This window comes from Antennarius striatus, chromosome 6 (genome assembly GCF_040054535.1).
Source record: "Antennarius striatus isolate MH-2024 chromosome 6, ASM4005453v1, whole genome shotgun sequence".
NCBI classification, from domain to species: Eukaryota; Metazoa; Chordata; class Actinopteri; order Lophiiformes; family Antennariidae; genus Antennarius; species Antennarius striatus.
In genome coordinates, this window is record NC_090781.1 from 19,866,293 (window position 1) to 19,889,690 (window position 23,398).

General features: G+C 42.2%; 2 protein-coding genes across 4 annotated transcripts in view; one reads left to right on the top strand and one right to left on the bottom strand.

Moving 5' to 3' along the window:
- Positions 1-4,728: 4,728 nt before the first annotated feature.
- ssr3 (signal sequence receptor, gamma) lies at positions 4,729-7,562 on the top strand. The gene is made up of 5 exons (XM_068317498.1): positions 4,729-4,946; positions 5,870-5,996; positions 6,163-6,261; positions 7,068-7,199; positions 7,310-7,562. The coding sequence occupies exons 1-5, from the start codon at positions 4,814-4,816 to the stop codon at positions 7,374-7,376; spliced, it is 558 nt and encodes a 185-aa protein (XP_068173599.1). The 5' UTR covers positions 4,729-4,813; the 3' UTR covers positions 7,377-7,562.
- A 133-nt stretch (positions 7,563-7,695) lies between these two features.
- Positions 7,696-23,398, bottom strand: part of kcnab1a (potassium voltage-gated channel subfamily A regulatory beta subunit 1a) — a 63,158-nt gene continuing 47,455 nt past the window's right edge. For 2 of the 3 annotated variants that reach the window (XM_068317496.1, XM_068317497.1), the window contains exons 3-14: positions 21,510-21,547; positions 18,952-19,031; positions 18,399-18,443; positions 16,937-16,981; positions 15,726-15,769; positions 15,564-15,650; positions 13,621-13,706; positions 12,324-12,444; positions 12,001-12,095; positions 11,796-11,916; positions 11,276-11,364; positions 7,696-11,109 (exon numbers count right to left, since the gene is read on the bottom strand). In XM_068317496.1, coding sequence (XP_068173597.1) covers positions 11,020-11,109; positions 11,276-11,364; positions 11,796-11,916; positions 12,001-12,095; positions 12,324-12,444; positions 13,621-13,706; positions 15,564-15,650; positions 15,726-15,769; positions 16,937-16,981; positions 18,399-18,443; positions 18,952-19,031; positions 21,510-21,547 — 941 coding nt within the window. In that variant the 3' untranslated portion in view covers positions 7,696-11,019. Of the gene's footprint in view, positions 11,110-11,275; positions 11,365-11,795; positions 11,917-12,000; positions 12,096-12,323; positions 12,445-13,620; positions 13,707-15,563; positions 15,770-16,936; positions 16,982-18,398; positions 18,444-18,951; positions 19,032-21,509; positions 21,548-23,398 lie in introns of all 3 variants that reach the window. The other variant, XM_068317495.1, reaches the window with a different exon arrangement.

Genomic DNA, 23,398 nt, shown 5'->3' on the forward strand with positions numbered 1-23,398 from the left:
GCGTTTGTTTTGGGACTGCGCTCTGCCTGGAGGGTCACCATAACTCTGCCGGAGGAAGTTGAGCCTGTGTCATCACAGTCTGGGTAGACATGAATCTCCCTGCCTGGGTCTGGCTGACCTGATAAACAATGTCTATGTGACCACCGACACACCTCCACACCTACAGAATGACTCACGCACCTCCATCATCTCCATCATCAGCTGGGAAACACATTAAAAAAAAAACTGAACAGTTATTCTAGTCATTGGTATGAGTGTATATTCCTCTAGTTTCCAGTGTGGTAATAGAATTTGATATCTTGAAGCATTCCTCAGCCTTAAGGAGCTTAATTTAATGAATATGGAAGCCAAATGTGTGTGCATTCACACAATCAATTGACTTACTTAAAAAGGGAGTGAAGGAAATACAGTAGATGAAAGTTTACATCTGGACTCCCTTCTCAAGGAAACGCAGACACACACATGTTTGCATGCAGGTTCACATGCAAGCACACAGCCCCAAGGGTGAGGAAACTATTTATGATGAAAGTGGGCAGAAAGCGTAAACACATGCTTGCATCCTTTGAAAAGACAAATATTTCACTCCTTTTTCCTCCCTTCATCTCTCTGAGGGATCCCCCACACCCCGCTTCTATCGCTCACCTCTGCCTCGAGCGTATCACATTCTGGTCCGTGCCTTTGAGCCGAAAGTGGGTGGAGTGGGGTAGGGGGGAGAGGGGGCATAAATCACAAGACATGAAGGAGATAAGAGCAGAGAACCACACGCAACCACCTGAGCCGAGTCGGAGAGACGTCACGGGTGGAGGCTGGGTGTGTGATGAGCGAGAGGCGAACACGATCCCGTCCTTAAGGAAAGCAGGATACGGTAGAAGATAGGTCACCAGACCATGAAACGGTTACACGGCGCCTCCAGTGCTACAGGTGCTCCTCTCCTCCTCATCATCATTCATTTTACACTCTCGTCTTTCGTCTCACCCCGAATCAATGATACTGAGTTTGCCTGTTATCATCAAGTTACAATCTGGGGCCCCGAGAGGCAAACTTTTTCTCCTCCTTCTGGTCTCAAGGGTGTGGAAGAAAAGAATAAATCGTAAGGTCAACACCCACAAAGCAACCAATTGTGTCCATTTTTGTAGCACACAAAGGCATTTTGTGTTGTTGATCTATTGACTGTTGCTTTTGCACTGACACCGACTCGAATCTGATATAAGGAAAACACACACAGAGAGGCTTCACCCCAGAGCTGTCACCATTACTATAATTAGACAACCGTGAAATACAACACATCTAATCCATAGACTGTGTAGGATGAAAACACATGCAAATAGAACTAAAACTAAACTAGAATTCATGTCATCATGTGTTTATTGTCAGGAATTATCACTAAAAATGTGATTTTCCATTATGGCAGATCCATTTACCAAACAGTCTGCTGTTGCCCCGGACATCCTGGAAAACTTCAGCAGTTCATCAAAATGTGTTTTTGCCAAAAAAGGACCAGACACCCTTGTTGCGTAATCATTATAAAAAAGACTAAAATAAATGGCAAACAGGAGCTGTATTTTCCTGAATGTGATCTTTGAGCAAGATGTTTGTGGACGGAGTTTGACCCCGTTAGCTTCGGTGACACTGAGCTAAAGCCCGTTTGGACTGGGACAGTTAATCCATTTAATTAATGACCTACAGCTCACTATCCAGCATGTGTCACACCATAAAGAGGTATGTTGGAGGTGGCGGTGGTTTAGTTTTGGTGTAGTCACGACTTGCATTTGGCTCGCTGTGGCTGGTGGACTCCATCTGGGCTTATTTCCATCTTCCATCTTTGTTGTAAGGATTGTTCATCATGTCATCCAACAAAGAGCTTAAAGCTGTCGCTGGTGGGTGTATAAAGTTGAAGTTTATTTATATTTCCAAAATAAATCAATGCTGTCTCTTGTCTATGGGAGTAGAACAGACAGAAGAGGTCAGAAAAAAAGAATCAGCAGCACTGTGCATAGTCTGCTCTTCATCCAAAGGTCAGCTCTGTCAAGGTGGTCTGCTATTGGTCCATGATGCAAATTCACCCGACGCAAAGTTCAGCGGGTGTGAGGCCTCCCTTTATGGGTGTATGAATTGCTCTTGAAATAGCTGTTTGAAACCCTGGCACGACTAGAACTTCCAGTTGATCTTAACTGAAGATTTCTTGTCTTTCGCAACAAAGCATGATTGTAAGCGTGCATGGAAAATGCTCAGATTTTTGTTACCAGCTGTGTGCGTTTTATTTTAGCTCATCGCAAAATCAAAAAGTACCGACAATGCAGATTAAATCACATTGGCTTTTGAAGTGCTATAAAAAGACTAAACAAAAACTGACAGCACACACATTTGATATGATTTAGTATGTTTAAACGTCGTGGTTTTTATGAGAGATGAGAACTTTGTAGATTAAGACGATTCACTCACGTCATGAACTCAAGCATCGGTTCATTTTCAGATGGAGTCAAGAGGAAAAAAAGCACCAGATCCGCTCCCAATCAGAGAGGAAATTGAGAAACCAGAAAGTGATGAAGAAAAGGAAAAATCCCTTTCAGATCAAACTTAAGAATTTATAACATATGTCAACAATAAAAGATCCATAAAAGCTGCTCCCAGGAAGCTGGAGGATGTTGTGTGACTACATGTCTGTTCTGTCATACTTCACACCACTTGTGAATCATTTTTTGCAGTGACGGGGGAATTCCATAACATCCACCACACTGGAAAATGACTAACTTCTTTTGTTTCTTTTAAATCCAATAAACCTGGCTTCATTTAAATGAACGACAAACTCACCTCATGAGATTCTTCCTCTTCTGTGTCTGCAGTCATCTTCCTAGATGAGAGCTTGTGCGTCGAAAGCATTGCTTATTTTGAAGCTTCAGGAAAATGAAACACATTAAAACTATGTGCTATAAGATTACGTTCATCTCGTACACTTCTGATGGCACAGGACTATTTTTACTCAGTGTCATTGCCATACACACACACAAACACAAACACACACACACGCACGCACGCACACTCGCACGCATGCACACACACAAACACAAACACACACAATGTGGTATGTCAGTGTAAGAGATGTAAGGCTCCTGGAGCTTAGCTTTGGGCTAGTGTTAGAAGATAACTCAAGAGTAATTTGTCACTGTGAGAGGTGATCTGTCATAAATACTCCTTGGGGTATGATCACAGTGAGATAAAACATACCAGCATTGCCAGGCAAACTGCCTTGCAGGAGTTACAGTGTGTCTGTTTGTCCCTGTCGTTATTTCTGTGGCATCATTGAAGCTAAAGTAGCTACAAACGCAAACTCACTCATAAGGGGGAAAAATAAAGGAAGAATGAAATAAAGAGAGAGAGACAGAGAGTTCACCAAAAGCACCTGGCATTGTGTTGGCAGGGCGTTTGGCATCACCTCCTCCCTCTCCCGCCTCCCCTCTTTCACTCCTTCCTGGCCCCCTGAAGTGCACAGTTAATCCCTAAACTCCATCCCCATTTACAGACAGGGACATCACGCAAACCTTCCTGTCTACATGGCATTCTAACGCAAACTCATGCACTCAGTCACACGCACATGCTGTTTGCTCCCCCCCATGCTCAGAGGGGGGTTAAGCAGTGCAACGGCAACAGCAGAACAAATATCTGTCTGGTGTTTTTTCTTTTCCCCCTGGTCTTAAAATGTCTCCAGTGGCAGGCATGTGACTCGGAGGACGAGATAAGGGAGGCTCATGCTCTACTAATGCGTTATGCATCTGCAGCTGTCTAGTCACACTCTCATGCACACCATGGGCTACGGGAGGTTTGTCAGATGAGGATGTGTATGAGGAGTTTTAAATAGGATTTTGGATTTATGCAGTAGATTCAGCAGGCAAAGATATGATCCCATAGAATAGGATTTACTGAACTGACTTCATTTACTAACTCATAAGAAGATTAAGATTTAATTCACCATTGTGCTGAAGAGGGATATATTGTTTGCTTATCGCATTAGTCCACAAAAGTCCCTCCTATCAATTCAAACCTTTGTTTCATGTTTCATTTTTTCCTATTAATATAGGTCATGCTTCTTTCTAGTGAAAAATATCTGTTATTTAAAAGCCAAAAAAACCTTACCTCTGGCATCATAAAATCTATCAACACTATGAGTTCATGACCTGACTCTCCTTAATTACTTGTAATCCTTGTAATTTAAAACCTGCAGATCTTGCGGTCAGTCCCTCGGGAAATGTGCAGGGGCCCAATACCTGCCCAGACATGTAGACATTGACCTCTAGTGGAGTAAAGATGAATCCTGCAATTACTGTACAGTATTTGACCTGTCAATTCAGATGCGGGAGAAACAAACTACAACAAGAATCAATGCAGTCACATTGGTGTGTGAAGGGGTGTCGCGGGATATTGCAGTCTGTGACTGCATTGGTTCTAGTTCTGATTTGTATTTGGAATACAATCATATATTTAGAAAGCTTTTTAATCTCACTATTTTCATAAATCCTTAACTGTTTATGCATTTTACTGTAAGTTAAATTTAACGCATTTTTCTTTGGCTGTAGTTGATAAATTCTTTTATTAATAGTACGTTTTGAAATCTTATTGCCAAAAGTTTTAACGTCGTTTTTTTTTTCACCTGTAGAGGGCAGAAAATCTCTGATCAGCCTCCTTTTTTTGAAACGAAGAAGAAAAATCCTGGCGTATTTCCGGGTTTGTGCTGACGCGTCCCTCTTCTCCAAAAACACCGACGTGTCAGTCTACTTGTGTCCAGAGCCAGAGCAGCAAAGCCGGTCAAGCACCAGACATGGCTCCCAAAAACACCGGTAAGCAGCAGTCCGAAGAAGACCTTCTCCTCCAGGACTTCAGCAGGAACCTCTCCGCCAAATCCACCGCTCTCTTTTACGGAAACGCGCTCATCGTTTCTGCTATTCCCATCTGTGAGTACCAGAGAGTGGAGCGGCTAGCTAACCAGCTATCTTTGCTGACACTGATTCATATGCGGGGCAATGAATGAATGAATAATTCTTAAATTCAATGCGGTGGTCGTTAATAAATAAAAAAAGTATCGCTAAAACTGTTGTAGAAGTAATAACAACGTTATAGCGAAATATAGATAAGAATGGCTACGACGTCCTAAAGTTAGGTCACATTACTGCAGGTTGAAGAGCATTCTAGTGTAACCATATAAATAAAATGTATTTCTGAAAAGAGATGAATGTACTCACCGTTCACTTGACTCTTTTCGTTACTATAGAATACCAGGTTGACCTACACAAAATGGATTTAAAAACGGACGAACTAATCCCTCGTTACTCACGGTTAATACGTTCCAGGACCACCCGCCAAAAAACGCAATTCCACGATGTAGCGACGAACTATATTATTAGTGACGGTAATTTAAGCGTTTATGAACCCTCCCCACGCTGATATCAAACCACCTTCTATCTGACTGTTCAAAGTGGTTTTAAGTGTTTGTTTAATTGACTGAAGTCTTGGAACCCAGCGCACTTCCGGATGCTGTCAGCCAATAGCATGCGTGTACTGTATCACGTGATTACCTCCTAAAAGTCCATGATGTATAAAGCCGGGCATCTTGAGGCGCGAATACGCGAGGGATTACTCATTTTTTGCCCAAAATTTAAAGAAACCTATTTTTTAATTTCGTTAGATCCTATGTATGCTTAATTTTGTCATAATTCTTAGTATTGTACAAGGTTGGGACATGCTTGATGGATTTCTGTGAGATGTCATATATTTAAACACCACTTTGAAAGAAATAGCTGCAACACCTGTGCATTTAACCAACCTGCAGAATGTGTCCTGACGTTATAGTCTCTACTATTGGTTGTTACTTTTGTAGGGCTCTTTTGGAGGATTTGGCACATGGATCTTGTGCAGTCTGCAGTTCTGTATGCTGTGATGACTCTCGTCAGCACCTACCTGGTGGCCTTCGCATACAAGAACGTCAAGTTTGTTCTCAAACACAAGTAAGAAATTTCAACATTGTACACTTTCTGGATGCTGGAAGCACTTATGTGACAATTGATACAGATTACTCTTCATTGATTGCTCATTTCATTTGTTGTTTTACTATTTCTTTAAGGTTTTTCTTTTACCAGCCACGTTGGTGATCTTTCTTCCTTCATTTTCCAGAGTTGCCCAGAAACGTGAGGATGCTGTTTCCAAGGAGGTAACGAGGAAGTTATCCGAGGCGGACAACCGCAAGATGTCCCGCAAGGAGAAAGACGAGAGGTGAAACATGCTTTATCATATATTGATATACCTCACAGTGGATGATAGATGATTAAAATTTTATTTGCATGATCTTCATAGTAAATAAGTTGCTTCTTGTCCTACTCATTCATTCAGGTAGTATAGCATCAGGACTTTCACTGGGCTGTTTTGTTCTGCTGACCTTTTCTTATCTTGGGAATGAATCAATGACATGGCATATTCAATATGAACCTCACAAGAGTGGAATACAGTGGGGGACCCTAAACTTTTGGTTGAGCGTTGATATTATGCACCATAATAAAGAAATAATAATCACCCTGAGAAGACCAGGACAGAAACCATGACATTCTTTTTTTTCTTCTGTTACGGAATAATTACATCCCGCGAAGGGATGATGCATTGTAATTAGCAGTGTTTGTGTGTTCGTCCGTCCGTCCATCCGTCCACCAAATATCTTCCCAACTGTTGCAGAAAGAAAGATGAAAGCAAAAGCACATTATTCGGACGGAAAAGGGTATGGAAATGAGATGATGACCTTGAGAAAACTATGTCACGGTCAAATTTTAACTTTTTAAAATATCTCAGGAACATATCTTAGGAACCGGATAAGACAGAAAGACGAAACATAAGGCGATATATTCAAGGAGTCGAGGGAATGAAAATTAGATCACAACCTTGATGTTGAAAAAATTTGGAATTCAGGGATGTCGCTGGATGTTGCAGTCTCTGACTGCCATGTTCTGTACTCAGTTTATGTGAAGGAATGCCTGCATTGCCTCCATATATTTACTGGACCATTAAATGCTTCGTTCTTTTTTTTCTAGAATCTTGTGGAAGAAGAATGAGGTCGCGGACTACGAGGCCACCACCTTCTCCATCTTCTACAACAACACCCTCTTCCTGGTTCTCGTCATCGTCGCCTCCTTCTTCTTGCTCAAGAACTTCAACCCCACCGTGTATCTTTTGAATCATACTGCACACATCATCAAACTGTCCCATCCTGACTAGATGCTTTTAATAAGTAGCACAGATGCTTGTTTTTATCCTTAACCATTTTTCCTCCCAGGAACTACATTCTGTCCATCAGCGCCTCTTCAGGACTCATTGCTCTGCTGTCCACAGGTTCCAAGTAAAAGAGGACGACGGTTGTGTAGGGAGAAGATAAACGAGGGGTCGACTCTATATGTTTGCTTTTTTTAAAGGGGTGACCAGAATATCACATTTCAGCTTCATGAAATTCATGATCAAATGTCTGGAGAGTCTTTCTCCAGGTGAGTCTTCTGTTTTTTGTAACAAATAAAGCAACCAGTTATACTTGTCGTCCGTGTTTGTGCCCTTCAGTCTCATCGAGAGCACTTTTAGAATAAGACAATGAGCTTCTGATGAATCCATTGTCAATGCTTTTATTTTTAATCACACTTCCATATAGGTTATTTACAGACAGACCACTGTTCAGGAGAGAAATAATACACTGATGGTTTGCATGTCGCTCCCACAACACAAACAAACTCAACATTGAGTCTTTTCCATTCACAAGTAGAACAAAAGAGGTTGCACTGCAGCTTATCTTGGGTTAAATATCTTGTGCCAATGCCAGACTACATCCTTTAAGCAAGAAACATTTATTTATCCATATTAATGATCTCCAGTTTGTTTCATGTTGGCCTTCAGATCTATTTCTCACTAATGAAATAGCCAATACCCAAAGCTAATAGCCTCCTGCTGACGCTGATGGTTAATATAAATGGTGAATGGATCACATTTCATCGGCGCCTGCGGAAATATTGCTTCATTTGTGCTCCTACGGAAAGCAGTTGAGAAATTGCCAGAGCATCTCTGGAGCAGGCGAAGACTGCCTTCTTTATGAAGACAAACTTATTCATCAAAAAGCAAAAGACTCGCTGAAGGAAAATGTAACTGCATCAGCAAAAATCAGATTTCCCTCAGTGGTTTAAAGGTCCAAAAAAAATGCAAAAGCATTTTACAGAAACCGCCTGAATGAAGGCCAAGAAGGAATAAATGCACACGCAAATCTGTGTGTTTCAACCTCACTGTGAACCAGCTGGAGAATTTGGCTGCTTTGTTTTAATTTTTATCTAATCAAAGTCACAGGTAGCGCATTCTGTAGATCAGATGATTTTTAGTTACAGAAAACGGCATCAACACCATTCAAACAACATTAAAAACTCACTGAAAGACATCCCTGAATTTTTTTTTTTCATGTCGTGGGACGAGTCACAAGTCAAGGCACTCTGTCAGGTGGCGACGTCTCCACGCACACCAGTAGGCCACGGCCCAGCATGGTCGCTGACTGCAACTAATACACAACTTCTTGACTTGTGCACAAACTATAAATTGAATAAAAGACTGTATATGAAAATTTTTATGAGTCAAATTACTGTGAGTAATAATGTATATCTTTTAGGAGAAAATCAGCAGTCATAGCACTTTTACAAACAGCAGGTCGTGTCTAAGAATGATGTCTGACTGGACGTCAGATCAGCCACCATTATGTTTAAGGCCAAATCAATGCAGAAAGTCATAAGGAAGCCTCTTCATTATCTGAGGACAGAGCCAAACTGCTTGTTGATGCTCTGTTACAATTTGTGTAAAAGCATTGCTGGCAAGAGTCCTTAAAAGATAGAAAATTGCCTTTGGTTAAAATCTATAGTATGCCTATGCTGCAAGTCAAGAAATGCACACAGACAAGACAGTGATACAACTGGAGCCTGGCCGACATTTCTGCATTTATCTGTTTGTGATGGCTTGTATTCCAGATGATAAACCAGAGCAGCACCTGTGACAACCGTGAGAGCTGAGCCCACCTGATCCGAGATCAGGGCTTCAGTCTGAGCCGAAGCTCATGATTTACTGTTCTTGAAATAATGCCATTATTAATGCAGATTTCCTAATCTGACTTTGCAATGAAAAGACAACAAACTCCTTTTAACTGGTTGTATGGAACATCCTTCAGACAGACATGAAGTCCATGACAGTGTGAAGTCAGGCTGGAGGATGATGGTCAAGGGTGATACCGCAGCGGACCAGCAAAAATAAGTCAACAAATACGTCTACATACTATTTACATAATGTATATATTACACTGCCATACAGAACAGTGAGAGGCTTATCCCTGGTTTTACTATTGTTACAAGGTTAGCATTCAACATATTATGTACACATAAGCCCCCTTCACAAAAAATCTCCAAATGTCAAAATAAAGTTTATATATTTCAGCTACTCTAAAATAAATACTGTAGTCTTTCATACTTTACCCAAAAGCCTCTCTGTACTGTTCATGAACAATTCTTGCAGGTATTATGAACATTTTATTCTACAGATATATGTTTAAAGTTCATTCCTGCAGGGTTCACCGATACAGTCATCAGGTCAAAGGTCACGTGATCACTGCAGAGAGAGAGAGAGAGAGAGAGAGAGAGAGAGAGAGAGAGAGAGAGAAGCAGTCCGCAGTTTGTCTTTAGCCGGCGAAGAGCTGCTGTTCCTCAAAAACACCGCAAGGGGGCGACATGCTCCACTCTGACCGACAAGGATGATCCGTTTCACGGGCCTCTCACACAAGCGGCCTTTTTAAAAAAATAATCAATCTTCTTTCTGTTTAATTATAATTATGCTTTGTAGGACGGAAAAAAGAGGCACATCAAAGCAGGAGATTCATGCAGTTATTGGTTAATATACTTGGGAATTGAATCTAGTAATTTCTACTGAAATACTTCTACCTTCTACTTTTTTCTGCCATTGCAAAAACTGGACTGAGTGCGTTTGGTAGTCAGAAGCTAATTCAAGATAATAAGAAACTGGCTTGTTGAGGCCTCATTCATAGTTTTCAGGAAATTTCATCCCTTAAGCTAAAACGTTAGTAGGAGTTTTGAGCTCTTTTGGGTAATTGTATTTGCTGCATAGCAATTAAATAAAAGCACAAAATCCTGACAGGAGATGTTCATGCAAATACGACTTGATTGTGTCACTGTTCCTAAGTTTTCAGCTTAAGGTGCTTGCATTGATTCAATTGGCTGTGGTGAAGCAATTTGCATGAATAAAATATGAGCTCATTCTCTATGTCACGCTCAAATTTAATCACATGTGGATGGAAATCCGGATATTAGAGAGGAAGGCTTGAGATTTGAGTGTCTGAGCTGGGAAAATGTGAGCGGATGAAGTGTTACGTAGCAAAACCATCTCGCTCAACAACTACAACTGTCAGTTGCCCTTAAGCAAGGCACTTTAAATAAAGCTGCAGCGCTCATCATAATGTGCAGCCCGATTCCCCATGTTGCTGTAAAACCGTATCCACGTACATCACAAACTGTTAGTTGTTCTAGTATAGCTTGCCTTCTGGATTTCTCAAGGATTCCCCTGGATGGATTTGATCCGACAAACGTCTGAAATAAAACATGAGTGAAACTAAGCTCTGCATAGTTACATTTCAACGGAGCGGTGCTGGAAGGGTTTACACCTTAACAGAGGAGCACAAAGTTTTCATTGAATCAGATGGTTTAAGTCGCATTTGAGGTTTGCAAACAAGCTGATTTTGGTGAGCGTCTCTTGGACCAGACCTGAGATGAACCTGGTGGAGCTGGTCTGGCTGGGTTACAGTATGCAGTACTGGGCTGAGGGAAGGCTGTTTGCTCCGGGCTGAAGAGGATCCAAGGGCAGAACCACAGACCTGAACTTTGAACGGTGGGTCCATGGTAGCTTTATGGTTGAGTAGCCAGGTAAGTGAGCTGGCTGACCTCTTGGTAGTCCAATCGACCGGGTCTAAGAGCGGTAGTCCTTCTTACCGTACGGCCTGTTGCCCAGGATGTGGTCGATTTCGGACACGATGTGAGAGGTCATCTTAGGAAGGACCTGGACAGCAAGATGACAAAAATTGAACGTGCCAGGCAGGAAATGAAATAGAAGTACAAATAGTCTCTGGGTGCACCCTCAATTTATGAAGCACCTCCAGAAATCCCTTCCTGTATTTTGAACATGGCAGTACAATGCCCCCCTCCCCTCGTTAATGCATTCTCACCTGTATGGCCCCCAGGTTCTCAGTGAGCTGCTCGGGATTGGACGTTCCCAAAAGAACGGAGCTCACCCCTTCGTTCCGTAGACACCACGCTAGACAGAAAGAGAGGTTGATGCTCACCACTAGATGGCGCCCTGCTACTCCCACTAAAGAAATGATCCAGATCTCTATCTGCTCTTCCTCATTCCATAGAAAACAGCATCATAAATAATGTGGTTTTAGATGGTAAAGCTCCTCTACTACAAATCACAGTCCTCCGACCATCCCTCAACAGAACACACAAGACTTATAAAAAATAACCTTCAAATGCATTAGCTTCGAATCTTCAGGTTGCTCTCTGCTTTTATTGGTGCACAATTGGATTTTAAGAAGTACATATCGGTGGAAAATGAAGGATCAAATAATATTTAAGAGTGGAATAAAACAAATCCACAGACACTACATGAATGAGGTTTGGAATCTGGATTCTACACAATTCACTCACGGTATTCTCGAGAAGATGAAGGCAGCAGGGGATTCTTACCCACAGCCAGCTGAGGCAGAGTGCAGGACAGCTTCTCCGCAATGTGGTTGAGTTCCTTCAGCTTGGCCTGTTGCTTCCTCCCGTCCTCGCTGACGATCTTCTCCCTCAACCACTGATAGGACTGGAAAGAGAGGAGGAAGTAGAGGATGAATGAGCCAACTGGAATGTCACACAATGTCATATTTTTCATCCCCTTCCCGTCCACCTTCATGGAAGCCCTGGAAGATTCAGGAATGCCATTTTCATATTTCCCCGTGATGATGCCACACGCCAACGGAGACCACGTCATCGCCCCGACTCCTGCAACCATGGAGACGGTGGCGTGAAAAACATGGATATGGATGAGGAGATGATTAACAATGTTTAATTAATCCCTGAATTTTACTCAACTGAGTGTAATTTGACAAACTTAACACACACACACACACACACACACACACACACACACACACACACACACACACACACACACACACACACACACACACACACACACACACACACACACACACACACACACACACTTGCCTATCTTGTGGTAAAGTTCAGGCAGCTGAACTTCTACTTTCTCCCGCTGGAAGAGATGATACTCTGCCTGCTCACACACTGGAGGGATGAGATTAAACTGTCTTGCCACTGAATACGCCTCCTAGAGATTAAAAAAAAAGGACAGAGAAGAAGGGAGAAAATTAAAGGACGGATGAATCGATGGATACAGCTTTCATGATTGTGAAGTTTCAGCTCATGATTGTCGCACAACCGATTGCAATTATCCACTCGATTGTCCTCTGTTCATTTTATCCAATCATTATGTAATGGAAGTGTAATCATTTAAATTATTGTCCCAGTCCCAGTTCAGTGAACTGGGTAGGGTGGGGCGGGGTGGGGCTGGGGGTGTTGTGGCAAAAATTCACAGATGTAACTCAAAGGAAGCCGTCCAATCGTTATTCCACACCACAACTCTGAGGAATCATATTAGTCTTATCTGGATTCACATGTTTCGCGCACACATGTATGAACTACTAATGTGTTGATTCTATATGTACTGTATATACTATATATACCTAACCACCTCTCCCTGCTGTGGAACACATGTCTGCGGAGAGCTACCAGGTAATTTATTCAGTGTAACACAAGGATTATGTTGGTGTCATCGCTCAAATTATAAATTGCCCTTTTGTGCTGCAACCCATGACATGTGCCGTGATGCGTTGTGTGTGTGCGCACTGTACCACCACCTGTCATGTACACTGAGGAGCAGTGTTTGCACACACCCCCCCTCCCCACCCATTCATTACTGATGCTATCTAAATTACACAGCTTTCATCTGGGCGTGTGTTCCACGGAGATATCTGCTCTTTTAAACCAGGATCACAGAGGACGCCACGCATATCCGGGGAGGAGAGGAAGAGGGTGAGGGAATAAGTGTTGGGTTCTACAATGCCACTTTATTTTGTTCCTCGCACACACACACACGTGCGCACACACACACACACACACTGTGTATTCTCATTAATGAACTGAAAGTTGAAAAGCGAGGCGGACCAATTTTGACAGGAGGAACTGGAGGAAAGTAACCGCTGGAAACGCTCCGGAGAAACACTTTTCCTCACGACTTATTTGGATTAAACTTTTCTTTTACGCAGGATCACTATTTGCGCTTGTGAACATTTGATCTTAAAGGTATGAAAGCAAAGAAATCAGGCCCACTTCTTATGAATTAAGAATATTTAATTAATAGTTTATATCTAAGGACCAAACCATCAGTTTTACTCTTAGTTGGTTGTCATGGTTGTGAATGATGCCTCACAGTCTCGCCCCTTACCATGATCTCCATGGCCGTCCACCGAGACGTTCCCCAGTACATCGCCATGCCTTGGTTGATCACGTAGGTCATGGCCCGAACAATCTCTGTGGAGAAACACAGAAAAACACAGGGTGTCATCAGATGATGGATCCACCGACTCCATCCTATATTGCGTCAACAGCTCTCCGTCCAAGGATTCTGCTTTCTGGGCTGTGTGAGAAAACTTGTGTTGGAAGACAGAAATATTTGTCCGTCTGTTTTCCTGTTCTTTTTGATAAACTAAAGCCACGATTCACTCAGGAGATGAAGAATTTAACGTGAGCTTCTGAACACAACACGGCTAAATGACTCCACTTCATTTGTCCTGTGCACAAATCTCAAAATCAGAACTTGGCACACCCATCTATCCATCCATCATGGGGGGATCTTTGAGAGAAGACATTACACAAGGAAGCAGAGATTAAGAACATCAGGCGCAGGTTGGAAGCGACTTTCCCAGAGGCTGGCAGCAGATTCTGAATGAATCAACAATAGCTGGGTAGATGAAAGAGATGGATGAGACACAAAAGCAACATGAATTGCAAGAAAGCAGGTGTCTTTGGGAAGATTCACCCCAAAAATGAAGAGAATTGTAAGAGAATAGTGGGATAGTAGAAGGCCGATGGGAGCAAGATCAACATCTTGAGCAGATGTCTCACCTGCTGACAGCTCCTCACCCATCCCCAACAAACTAACAAGCTCACATGCTAAAGCCACTCTGATCACATCTGAGCTGCTGCATTTTTAATGGTGCAATTAGCTCAACACTGCTGACTATGCAAGTCGACGTCTGTCAGCGCCAAAAAAAACCAACAACTCAGATTAGGGCTGTCATTACGGTTATTCATCACCGCCTGGCATACACTCCAATTATGCCGTAATCCTTCACTTGTAGCGGACTCTTGTAATTCCCCAATAAGAAACAGATTCTTGACAAGACATCAGAAAGTTAAGGAGGGGGAATCTGGAAAACAGAATTGATGGAGGAGAGGAGAGGGAAGAGGAGGTGAACAGAATGTATAATCAGCAGGAGCGTAAAGACGTATTTTTCCAGTTAATTTGGCAAGAGATAATTAACCTGAAATACAGATGCATGCTGAATGCGATCTGTCGAGGGAAATAACATAGTGTTAGCTAAAGTAAATAATTATTTCTCTTTCCTGCCTCCTGTTACCACCATCTTCCTTCCCCTCCATCCTCCTCCTGCCATCCTGCATCCAGCAACACGTCTCCATCGTGCGCGCTACTTTCACGTTTAATTGCTGCTTGCCACAAATTTCTGGCCCGTACAGGAAGAGAACCGGAGGAAGGAAGACCAACGGAGTGGTGGAAGTGAACGGGAGCGGGAGCAGATGGTGGGAAAAAGAAATGGAATTTTGCAGAACATAAAAAAAATCTATTAAGACACAACCAACTGGAAAGACTGAAATAAAGGTCTTTTTTGCGATGGGTCTGTGAAACGTTTGGTAATTTGGGTTTAACTTCTGAAACTAATATAAAATAGTTGATTTTTTGGTTTTCGATGTATTGATCATATTATGACACCATGCATTTAAAACTAAACAAAGCAAAGATAATAGAAAAAAAGCAGATCCAGTATCAGATTTTCAAACCTGTGATGATGATAAAATTATACTTTAGCAATGCATGGAAGAAAATGTTGTTATATTAAACAGTATAATTTTTTTTTTCCTGTCACGGCAATGCAAGATTATCAAGAACTTTATTGAATCAAGATTTTAATTGATCTATTATGACAACCCTTCTGGGAAAAAAGAGTTTATTGTTAATATGGGAGTAAAAAATAAAAATTAAAAAATTAAAGGGCAGTTCAAAAAGATCCTTGAACGCAAACCACAAACTTCTGATATTTTGACCTCAGGACACGAGATATTAATAAAAAACCTCTCAGGTTGACTCACCCTCCATAGGGGTGTTGCTGTCGGGTCGGTTAGCAAAAACCACATCCACGTACTCCATCTGCATCCTCTGCAGCGAGCCTTTCAGACCTGAGACACACAGAAGATGTTTAGCGTTTGTTGTGAGAGACAAGAGACGGATCTGAGCTCGTCTGAACGTCTCACCTTCGATGATGTGTTTCCTCGACAGGCCCCTCTCTGTCTCTGCTCTGATAGGACAAACACAAACCAGAGATCAGCTGGGAACAATGCAATTTTTGGAATTTGACGTCAAAGACAAAATGAGCCTTTTCATGTTATCTAAATGAGGCACTTTTAATGTTGAGCATCACTGTGTGTCTGGGAGAGAGGTAGAGGACTGGCTCTTCCTCTAGGAATGTTCAGGAACAGAAAATAACTTCCTCCTTATCAACGGACCCAGCTGGACGCGCTCTGGCAAGAAGTGTGTGTGTGTGTGTGTGTGTGTGTGTGTGTGTGTGTGTTTGTGTGTGTAAGTGTGTGCTGTAAGCTGATTTCTTTATCCTCTCTCACACTCTGGAGCACAGAAACTGGTCGTTCCAATGGTCGGCGCTGATGGGGAGTTATGTTGTTCATGTTACTACAGAGAAATAGAAAAAGGTAACACCCCCCCAAAAAAAATAAAAAATAAAAAAAGCCACAGCTGGGTAGTTTAACTCTTACTGCTTGTGAAACACTCAGAAGGATAGGTTTTTCTGGATATCCTTTTTTTTTCCCAGGTGAAACTCATTTGATTTACCTTAACTTGAATTTTTCTGATGGTATTTTTAGGACTTGTGAATCTTTGACTTCATTTGATCTGTGATTGTGTGACTGACTGGTGTCCACTATTCCTCAGGTAAAGCCTGGCTCGGGAGTTTTAACATCGGGTTGAATCAAGTGCATGATAAATTTCACCAGTGTCTTCTTTCTGATAATGAATACAACCATAATGGGGCACGACACACTACGACAGATCGATGATGCTATCCTGTCGGGAGGAACCAAGTGCCACCTCCCTCTGGTGGGGGGGGGGGGGGGGGGTATAATGGAGATTGATGCTGCACTACAGCTGGATGAGTCTCTGGAAGCAACGCAGACTGACCCTCATTGAGAACCACGGCTGAGTCGCTAACAGTCAGCGAGTTGGTATTATTAGTCTCCAGAGCATCGTTAGCCGCTCCAAGATGTGTCTCGCAATGGCTATTGTGGTCCTGCTTCAAATGTACTTACACAATCATCCAGATTATAAATAATATACGCTAAACGTGCTTGAGGTTTATGATTGGATCTATAAGTACATCACACCGTCAGATAATCTGCACTGAAACGACTTTATTCTGCATTGCGACTGAAAGTTACCTGAAACTCTTACTTACTTTCCTCCCCAGTAGAGTTTGGTTGTTATGACCAAGCTGGATCGTCTGAGACAAGAGAGAGAGAGAGAGAGAGAGAGAGAGAGAGAGAGAGAGAGAGAGAGAGAGAGAGAGAGAGAGAGAGAGAGAGAGAGAGAGAGAGAGAGAGAGAGAGAGAGAGAGAGAGCAGCAGAGTGAGTGATCCATAATGCATTGTGTTTGGGCATGAAGTCCATCACAGACTTCTTTGATCACACCAGGAAACATCTCAGATGCTTTTTTTCCCCCTGAAAGTTACGTCTCCTCGTCTCTCTCTGCTGAGGCATGTTTGTTTTCAACCTAACGCACAAGAGAACGTCTCCCTCCTCGGCTACACACAACCCAATTTAAGTCAATTTAATTGAAATCTCCATCGATCTCCATCAAACAAAATAGGGGTGAAATCTTTACAAGTTATTCTGCTTGTTTTTTCCTCCAATTTCTAAACTCAGGATGACGCCCGACAACTGAAATGTCAGGTTCAGAGTGTCTTTTCTGCCCCGGCATCAAACCGCCTACTGGTGTCATTTAGTAGCTCAGTGCATCACACTTAGGACTGTTGGTGGAACAGTTGGTGTTAACAGTATGCAGATATGTTCGTACAGTGTGTGATGTGAAAAGATGTTCAAGTCTGTGCCACTGGTCATTCTGTTGAAGGTTTTTGATTTGTGCAGCTGAAAAGTGAAATAATAAAATCTGTGCTTTCCTGCACAGAAACAATCCAAGCTGTGGATTAAAAGTAGGCCTAAGTTTATTCTCAGTCTAAATGTCCTGTTGTTGCTGTCTGGAGCCCATCAGTGGGTCACATCTAACCAATAACTTTTACAACTTGTCAGCCAATCATTTCGCTGCTGTTCTTTTTATATATGATTACAGAGTGGCTGATGTCACTGAGGAAAGATATGCTCCATGGCTTCTTTTCTCTTACATCACCGTAACTTTCTGTCTTCTAGAGTTCATCAATAGTACCAAAAATGGTGGCATTCAAAATGAAGCGCACAAGGGGAATATTTTCAAACTCTCAGAAAGCGAGAAATGCCCACGAGCATCTTTAATAATGATTTCATAGCGCTGCACTGTGATGCAGAACGGCACGTCTGTTTGCTGGCATGTGCAGAAATGCATAAATTACTGCAACTTAGAAATTCAACTGAACAAAACGCTGACAAGGCATGCATCATATCCATACCTAACAGAGCCAGCATCAAACGTGACCGTCTCTGTCCCGCGCTCACGACATGAATGCATGCATTAACACACAACATAAGAGAAAAAGATCGATTCTCTTCTCCCTCGTCTTTCTTTTGTAGGATGAAAGACTTTTCCTGTCACCTCTTAGGGCACACACACAAACACACACACACACACACACACACAATCCTTGTGTATTTTCATCCTCGCACACAAAAACTCATAAAGCAATCAGACATGTTTATGCTGCCATTACCTCCAGCATTTCTTCTTGATGATGTTTCCTAGAATGACTTCGGCCCTGGGAGGCAACACAAATGAGGTGGGGTTATTAAACTGCAGCACTAGTGTGCCTTCTTCACATTATCAACAAGGCAATCAGAGACTGCAACATCCTGCGACACCCCTGAATCCAAAATTTTACCCTAATCTACTTGCATAGGTCAAAGACCAAAGCTAGTGCTCAGACCTGCTGTCATTGATCAAAGCACAAGCTTTGATCTATGATCTTATACTCACACTGGCCTTCTACCTCGTCTTTCTATCTTATCCGGTTCCTGAGTGTACAAAAGTCAAAATTTGACCTTGACCTAGTTTTCCCAAGCTCAAGGTCATCATCTCATTTTATGCCGCCCGAGTAACGTGCTTTTTGTTTCATCTCTCTATTTGCAACGGTTGATGGACATACGAACGGACGGACAAACACTGACAATAACAATACATCACCGCTTTGAAGCAGGATGTAACCATGTGCCAGTGAAGCACCAACACCCCCCCCTCCAATCAGGTAAAGGTTGTGTGACACCCACCGGCCGCCTGCATACACCTCTGCTGTGTCAAACAGGTTGACTCCGCTCTCATAGGCGATTGTCATCAGCTGCTCTGCAACCTGGCAAGAGGTCGGGAGGAACAGAGGTCAGGCAGAAAGGTCAGCTGTGTGTGTGTGTGTGTGTGTGTTTGTGTGTGTTTGTGTGTGTGTGTGTGTGTGTGTGTGTGTGTGTGTGTGTGTGTGTGTGTGTGTATCTACACGTATGTTTCATGTCCAGATAATCTTTTATATTCTTTCATCTCTCCAAATTGGTTTTCCAGGTGGTGAGTTTTATTACACTGAGACCTGTAACTGAATTTGCCATCATTTCCCTGCACAGTTGTGTGTCCGTGACTTGATTTGTGAACATGGGGGGAGAAGCGTGTGTTTCTACACACGACCGTTATGTGTTTTGTGAAATCTTCTCGTCTGCCTTTGTGTCATTCAGCATTCAGCAAGAGAAAGAATAAACGGCAGACACGGCATAAAAACGTGTGACCGTCTCTCTCGTGAGGGTGAAGTAATAATATTTTAACATTTTCCATTATTGTGTCATCATTTCTACAAACGAACATCCCATGATTAATTCATGTTTAAGGACTCCATTATTATCGCACTCAACTCCGATGCTTTCGGAGATGATGGAACGGGCAGGGAGGGACGAAACTGGCAACGAGGACATCGGCCACATCTTAAAATGTCTCATTCTGTCTTTGGGCTTTGGATTTCTATTAAAGTTACCAGAGCAGAATGAAAAGCTGTGAGGGTGAGTAAAAAAGAGAAAGGTTTAGAAAGGAGCAATGAAAGTGAAGATGAACGGCATGTTCTGTCTCTTAACTGTTCTCTGCTGGAGTGCAGGGATGAAGCCATCCGTCACAACAATTGGGGGCACTTGAGGACAATTTTCGGTGAAGGAAAGGAAGGAGGTTCTACTAGACCTTTTGAAAAAGCGGGGAAATAGATGGATGCTGGAGATAAATGTCGGTAGCTGGTGAATGGATGTGTGACATGAAAAGTGGTGAGAATTTAAAAGCAAACTGAGCAGATGGCGTTTTGTAGATCGCAGCTGACAGGAGGGAAACAAGGGCGATGACGTCCGTTCTTAAAGGAGGACTTTTTTGGCCTTTGGTGATGGCGCAGTGAGCCTCACAAGGTCCTGACCGGCTATGAGCAGCTGGTCTTTCGGCTTCTTCCTGTTGTGTTCTACATGTGGAATTAGGTTCCCATGCATATAGCAGATGTAATGAGAACAAATAGTTTTATTTCTTGCAACCCTGGAATGAGGAATCAAGGCTAGGGTATCCTCCCACGCACCACCCACAGAGCCTTGAGATGGTTTTCTGACTGCAGCGCAACCTCCCATCGACACAACCTGCATCAAAGTTAATGTCCACCAGAGACACTTTCTTCAAATTTATTTTATGATTTATGATCCACTTTTGGCCCCTTTGAATGAGTAAGCAAGGATAACCGGCATCCAAACATCATTCATGTGAGATTTTTTTGCCCGTGAATGTGTAGCTTCTCTTCCAAAACCAACCGGGCAGCGCTTTGGTGACTAATTAGGGGTTTATGATCTGTGACTAACTACTTCATAAAAGACACAGATTACCATCATTTACAATAGCAAAAAAGTTTTAAATGAGGAGATCTCGATAAACTCTAAACCTGAAGCTGGAACATGAAGGTGATTAGCTTAGCTTAGCATAAATGCTGAGAGTAGAAGAACACAGCAAGTCTAAATGTTTGGAAGAATGGCGGGAGAAGACAAAAGGCATCCTGGGTATTAATTGTAAGAAAGATCAAACTAAGAGATGCCAGTCTTAGAGGCCGAAAAGAAAATAACTAAAACGTGGATACCACCAAATCCAGGAAAATTTGGTTATTAACAATAAAGCATCTTTTGTAGTTAGAAATAATACAGAAATTTAAAATGTAATTTTTCCCCAGAGAAAATTTATGTATGTGGGCCTTTTTTGGGGGGGATTATGTTCCTTTTTCTAATTATTTTCAGTTATTACAACAATATTACACTAATTGATTAAACTAAAATTTAACCTGAAAAAAGTGTATTAAACTTACAGAACATCTAATGGGCTGTTCGCGTGTAACTGCTGCTGTAGGCGAAACCTGGTAGGACATTGTCTGAAGTGGACATTCAGGATAATGGGGTACAAAATACACCGTTACATAAGCCGTGTCCCCCGGGGTGAGTTCTGTCCTGAGTGTGTGTGTGTGTGTGTGTGTGTGTGTGTATGTATAAATGTGTGTGTCTGTGTTGGACAGGCGATGTTAAGACCCCAGAAGCAGCATCAGCGCATGTGAAAGGTCATCAGCATGAAGGGGAGGACATTTTAAAGCACATTTATACGCACAGTGTGTCTGACCTGTGACTTTAAACCCAATGCTTCAGCTAAATTGGGCCTGTGGGTATTAAGTGTGTGTGTGTGTTTGCCATAATCACAAGAATCAGCAAAGTACAATCAAATTACAATGATCAATTAATTATCAGTCAATTTAAAAAAACTGAACATCAAGATGAAGAACAATCAGTCGTACCTCATCTGCTATCTGTCCCCCGAACGTCACCCATGTACCTGGAAGGAGTAGAGATTCCAGCATTAGAAAACACATTCTAGTTGTCGCTGTCGGTGTGTTTGAAATGTTGTAATACACACAACTAGAACACAAAGTGCGACACCGCCTGAGGGAGGCTGTGGCATTCCTAGGAGTGGGATAGCAGCTCATGAAGGATCAACCTGTGTGAGGAGGATTCACTGTGTCCCGTGTCCCGATGTGATGAAGTCCAACAGTGTTTGTGTGTTTTGTGTGTGTTCTGAACACACTCGTCCATTATACAGGTTCAAGTCTGCACAATCACTTCTAGTCTGTCTTACAACAAAAGGAATGATTTCCATCCATCAGAGAGAACGAACATCTGATGAAATCAGGAATCAGGTCAATAGCCGTCACCTGTTAAACAGGCACCAAGAAGAGACGCCTTGAGGTCCTTTAAGCAGCAGCGTGACGCAGATACGAACCCATGTGGTCACATTATGTTATTAAATTAATGAGGACAGATATGCCCTCAGGAATAGACGTATGTGACATTAAATTACACATATAGATAATAACTATGTCTGCGTGCAATAAAACACAAAATATAATTCATTTTTGCGTTTATATTTATTTGATGGTGACAAAAAGAATAATAAAAAACCTCCCATCTTATGAAGTATGATCTTTTCCTTTCATCAATCCAGACCATTCCTGAATCCGTCTCTTCTGGTGCCAGTAATTGCTCGCCAGTTCTTCCAATGACGTCAACGCCACTGCTTGATCACCATGAAACAACACGAAGTGCTTCAGGGTTTAGAATCAGGTGACAACCAAACGACTCAACAAGCAGCATGCTACCATACCATGAAGCTCATTACTCTCCACTGAGGTGAACTCACAGCCGACGCCCTGAAGGTACATGATACCATCTTGGCTTTAATGAGCTGCAGCTCTCAACGTACTTCATCAGCACAACCGCCATGGAAGTTTTCAGGGGTGAAAGACGGGCGGGAAAAGTTACTGTCGGACACTGTTAACATGGGTAACCATGGCAACTTTGCTAAGCCTGGATTGCCCTTTCAGTGTTCATTAAGCTGTCTCCATTGTGGTGGAAATGTAATTTCCACCACGGCGGCTGTGCGGTTTCAAGCGGCATCTGAAAGCTGCAGGTGGAAAGTGATGGAAGCCGCACTCGAGAAGACATATCAAAAGACTTCACCATACTCCATGTTTTCTTCTATTTGTCTCATGCAAGATATTTCTTGACAGGAAAATAAAACGACAGCCAGAACTACTGCTGGAAATTCAGTAAGAGATGTAATTTATTATTTTGGTGGTGTGAGCTTGAATTTTTCAGACTTGAAACCAGTCCAAATAGACGCCCTACAAATGAAACACTTCTCTGCTGTGTCAGAGCCCTCCTAATTCCGCCTTTTCAGCGTTTTTCAGTTCATCTGCCAAACAGATGGAAAGGCTGAGTCATAAAAAATGTTGGATTAATGTACTCTCTAAACGAAAAACACTCAATTTCGCACTAGTATTCACTCATCCGGAGGAGTCACATAAAAAAAGCCAATGCCAAAAAAAAAAGTTCAATGGCTTCCTTCATGTTCAAGATAGTGGGAAAAAAAAATTATGGAACTCATAATCCTTCCAAGGAAGTTTATCAAGTCCAAAATTAAATGTTTCTTCTTTGGGGCTCTAACACCCAGTTCTATGGTAATCTATAAAGAAGTTAAAGCACGATGATCAAAAACAGAGAAAAGTGATGTGAAATACTGATAAATCCTCTTTAAAAAGAAATAAAAATTAAATGCTTCAACAAAATCCATCGAGTTGTTTCTGATTGACAAACCGGCCTAAAAAAAAAAATTATATCAGTGCTTGAA